The sequence below is a fragment of the Tachysurus fulvidraco genome, chromosome 21, assembly GCF_022655615.1.
Source record: "Tachysurus fulvidraco isolate hzauxx_2018 chromosome 21, HZAU_PFXX_2.0, whole genome shotgun sequence".
In the NCBI taxonomy this organism is placed as follows: Eukaryota; Metazoa; Chordata; class Actinopteri; order Siluriformes; family Bagridae; genus Tachysurus; species Tachysurus fulvidraco.
This window is the reverse complement of record NC_062538.1, coordinates 22,538,151-22,543,150: the sequence shown is the minus strand read 5'-3', so window position 1 is coordinate 22,543,150 and position 5,000 is coordinate 22,538,151. Positions and strand designations below refer to the sequence as shown.

General features: G+C 41.4%; 1 protein-coding gene across 2 annotated transcripts in view; it reads left to right on the top strand.

The window, feature by feature from the left end:
- The window catches only part of LOC113650426 (gamma-aminobutyric acid receptor subunit beta-2), a 71,561-nt gene that overhangs the window by 36,601 nt on the left and 29,960 nt on the right, over positions 1 to 5,000 (top strand). For both annotated transcript variants that reach the window (XM_047805937.1, XM_047805936.1), the window contains exon 4: positions 3,114 to 3,334. In XM_047805937.1, coding sequence (XP_047661893.1) covers positions 3,114 to 3,334 — 221 coding nt within the window. The remainder of the gene's footprint in view (positions 1 to 3,113; positions 3,335 to 5,000) is intronic.

Genomic DNA, 5,000 nt, shown 5'->3' with positions numbered 1-5,000 from the left:
GAAAATGATTAAAGGACTTTTAATCACCAAAACATCACTACAATATAAACTGAAGTGTGTTTATCAGATGAATCTCTCACAGCTTCCATCGTCTGGGTATAAACTGGTAATTAGTCTTTGTTGCTCATGAAGCAGTGATCTGAAGTAACGTAACGAGCAAAGTGTTCAAATTAATGATGTGTGACAACATCATAGTGCCTGAAAGCTGTTAAAGTGCCAGCAAGTGAGACAGGAACCTTTTAGGGATGTGGTTACTATGGCAACTGATCCAAACTAAAGCAGGTAAAAGGTACCTGAATATATAAGGAGTATATATATATATATATATATATATATATATATATATATATAATATATATAATATATATATATATAAGGAGTATATATATAAACATTTGTAATCATCATCAGGATGCTGCATGAACCGAGCTGCTGAGTTACTGAGAGTGAAGGAGGGATGAAGGAGGGATGAAGGAGGGATGAAGGAGGGATGAAGGAAGGATGAAGAAAGCCACATTTCTGAAAAGGGGAGAATGTGGACACACTATAATGTGTCAGTCCTCTCTTTATTCTCTCTCAGTAATACGAAGTGTAAACTCCTATGTGCTGAAGAGGTCAGTACACGTCACGTGACGGCTCTGACACCGGAGACTCCTTTCCTGAACGTTACATGCGTGTGTTTGTACCCCAGACCGAGGGTTCGGCTCTCACTGTGACATTAAAGGGTTAATGAGCTGGAGGCAGGTTTACAGAAGTCTCACTAGTTTTCCTCCAGTTCAGCGTTTAATCTGTAAAAGCCTCCAGACGTTCCTGTGAATAAAACTCTGATCTGCATACAATACGCTTCTCCACCGGGCTTCTGACTGCATCAGCGCAGAACAACACCCGGAGCTACTCGCAGCTCTGTCGAATTTGGGCCGAAACGTCTGCAGCAGCAGCAGCGTCTCCTTCCTCTGGGCGTGTTAACATTTCTACACCGTGACTCCTGCTTAATCTCATCATGATTTATTACACCATCATGATATTTTGGTGAGAAAATGACATTTTTAGCAGAAGCTATTTAAAGTGTAACTGCGAGGGGAAACTGGGATTCGAGGACATTCAGAACACAGATGAGGAGATACCAGACTTCCTGATTTCTCCTCGTGAGGTTCTCTCACTTCCAAGGAATATTTAAAGTGTCATCAAAAAAATGTGATCAAATTAACACAAACTAATAAAGCACATCAATGTATAATGTTTATTTCTATAACAGTGAAAGAAAAGTCCAATCATGTGATAAAACAGGGGACACGGTGGCTTAGTGGTTAGCATGTTCTCCTCACACCTCCAGGGTCGGGGTTCGATTCCCACCTCTGCCTTGTGTGTGTGGAGTTTACATGTTCTCCCCGTGCCTCGGGGGTTTCCTCCGGGTACTCCGGTTTCCTCCCCCGGTCCAAAGACATGCATGGTAGGTTGATTGGCATTCCTGGAAAATTGTCCGTAGTGTGTGAGTGTGTGTGTGTGTGTGCCCTGTGATGGGTTGGCACTCCGTCCAGGGTGTATCCTGCCTCGATGCCCGATGACGCCTGAGATAGGCACAGGCTCCCCGTGACCCGAGAAGTTCGGATAAGAGGTAGAAGATGAGTTAATGAAATAAAGTGATAAAACAAACATGAATGTTTAAATGAATAAGAATATTAAAGCTGATCTTCGTAAATAATCCAAATTATGCTTCATTTCATTTTTAAAAGGAATTCATGTTGTTTTAGTCACAATATAGTTATATATACACACACAAGATAAATGCACACACTTCAGGATTTTCTGTCACTATTCCAGCAGGTGTGTAATATTTATGAGCTGAGCTGTAAATCTTCTGCCCAGTTTCAGTGTACTGTGATTAATGGACTGTATCTGAGATGAGGAAATTTATGGACCTTTTAGTTTTAGTCCAACTTTCGTGGATTTTGACATTTTTGTGGCTGAGCCGTGGGTCTCAGGGCTCGTGGGTTTATCTCTCTCGTTTTCTGGGTGAAACTTTACCTCTTCTCACCGCTACCTCTAAGAGTCCTGAAAGCTTCATTTACGCATCAGTGCAGGAAAAATATGATGAATATGGAAAGCGGAGTAAATGTGGTGTAAATCCGGTGCAGCTTCTGCAAAGGCAGCTTCATTTGTCTATTTTTTAAAAATTTCCTCATTTCTTTCCTCTTTTCGCCTCGAGCTTGCTCAACTCCATGATGCTCATTATCGCAGAACGTGTGACAGCCACCTCCACTGAGCAGACAGGGGACTGAGGGGTCTGCAGCTATTTCTGCAACACACACACACACACACACACACACACACACACACACACACACACCTCATGGGTCACGTACGGTTTAACCTGTGAGACCTGTCACCTCTTTACAGAGAGAGAGAGAGAGAGAGAGAGAGAGAGAGAGAGAGAGAGCTATAGGACGATAGAGAGGATAGAGAGAGAGAGAGATATATCGAGAGCAGATGTAGACGAGTAGAGCTCTCCCTCTACTGCTCTCTCATAGAGAGCGAGAGAGATATCGATATCTAGATATACTAGATATATCATCTATATATATCTATATCATATCTAATATATAGAGAGAATCGTACTACAGTAAATGAAACTTTTGGGATGGTGCATTGTTTTTAAGTGAGTGTCTCTCAGGTGGAATATTTATGCCGTGTCTCTAGCAGACGTTCTCTAAAACCCCTCACCTGTCCACCACACCTCAGCCCCACCACACACTGCTGTACAGTGTTAAGTGATGTGTGAGGTGTAACATTTATTAGCCCCTGTGGAGAAAACATTTGTGTAAAGTGCTAACATAGTAAAAGAGACTAAAAAACAAAGTGATATCAGAAAGTAGGTTGAGATAAACATCATCCAATAACTGCAGTTCATGTAGCTACTCCACAGGGGTATAAAAACTTTTGAGTCCGAATGGAGTCTTAAAGAAATGAACTAGTATTGATGAGCGTATCTCTGTGATGAATCAGATATCGAAGTGTTTACTGAAGACACAGCACTGTACACCAACACAGGATTTCTCTTTCCCTCTGTCTTTTCCTCCTGCTATTCTCCACTAAACTCTCTGTTTCCTCCACAGGACTACACCCTCACCATGTACTTCCAGCAGTCGTGGAGAGATAAACGGCTCTCATACTCGGAGATCCCTCTGAACCTCACACTGGATAACCGTGTGGCTGATCAGCTCTGGGTCCCAGACACTTACTTCCTAAACGACAAGAAGTCCTTTGTTCATGGAGTGACGGTGAAAAACAGGATGATACGCCTCCATCCGGATGGCACCGTGCTCTACGGACTGAGGTACGATGTGTTATGGAGTCCATGTAAGGGTACATATTTATGTGGCCTGAGTATAGTGTGAGTATAGTGTGTTCGGTGTGAGTATAGGGTAAGTATAGGGTGAGTATAGTGTGTACAGTGTGAGTATAGTGTGTTTAGTGTGAGTATAGTGTGAGTATAGTGTGTACAGTGTGAGTATAGTGTGAGTATAGTCTGTACAGTGTGAGTATAGTGTGAGTATAGTGTGTACAGTGTGAGTATAGTGTGAGTATAGTGTGTACAGTGTGAGTATAGTGTGAGTATAGTGTGTACAGTGTGAGTATAGTGTGAAAATAGTGTGTACAGTGTGAGTATAGTGTGAGTATAGTGTGTACAGTGTGAGTATAGTGTGAGTATAGTGTGTACAGTGTGAGTATAGTGTGAGTATAGTGTGTACAGTGTGAGTATAGTGTGAAAATAGTGTGTACAGTGTGAGTATAGTGTGAGTATAGTGTGTACAGTGTGAGTATAGTGTGAGTATAGTGTGTACTGTGTGAGCATAGTGTGAGTATAGCGTGTACAGTGTGAGTATAGTGTGAGTACAGTGTGTTCAGTGTGAGTATAGTGTGAGTATAGTGTGTTCAGTGTGAGTATAGTGTGAGTATAGTGTGAGTATAGTGTGTACAGTGTGAGTATAGTGTGTTCAGTGTGAGTATAGTGTGAGTATAGTGTGTACAGTGTGAGTATAGTGTGTACAGTGTGAGTGTAGTGTGAGTATAGTGTGTACAGTGTGAGTATAGTGTGAGTATAGTGTGAGTATAGTGTGAGTATAGTGTGTACAGTGTGAGTATAGTGTGTACAGTGTGAGTATAGTGTGAGTATAGTGTGAGTATAGTGTGAGTATAGTGTGTACAGTGTGAGTATAGTGTGAGTATAGTGTGAGTATAGTGTGTACAGTGTGAGTATAGTGTGAGTATAGTGTGAGTATAGTGAGAGTATAGTGTGTACAGTGTGAGTATAGTGTGAGTATAGTGTGAGTATAATGTGAGTATAGTGTGAGTATAGTGTGTACAGTGTGAGTATAGTGTGAGTATAGTGTGTACAGTGTGAGTATAGTGTGTACAGTGTGAGTACAGTGTGAGTATAGTGTGTACAATGTGGGTATAGTGTGAGTATAGTGTGAGTATAGTGTGTACAGTGTGAGTATAGTGTGAGTATAGTGTGTACAGTGTGAGTATAGTGTGTACAGTGTGAGTATAGTGTGAGTATAGTGTGTACAGTGTGAGTATAGTGTGTACAGTGTGAGTATAGTGTGAGTATAGTGTGTACAGTGTGAGTATAGTGTGTACAGTGTGAGTATAGTGTGAGTATAGTGTGTACAGTGTGAGTATAGTGTGTACAGTGTGAGTATAGTGTGAGTGTAGTGTGTACAGTGTGAGTATAGTGTGTACAGTGTGAGTATAGTGTGTACAGTGTGAGTATAGTGTGAGTGTAGTGTGTACAGTGTGAGTATAGTGTGTACAGTGTGAGTATAGTGTGAGTATAGTGTGTACAGTGTGAGTATAGTGTGTACAGTGTGAGTATAGTGTGAGTACAGTGTGAGTATAGTGTGAGTATAGTGTGTGCAGTGTGAGTATCGTGTGTACAGTGTGAGTATAGTGCGAGTATAGTGTGAGTATAGTGTGAGTATAGTGTGTACAGTGTGAGT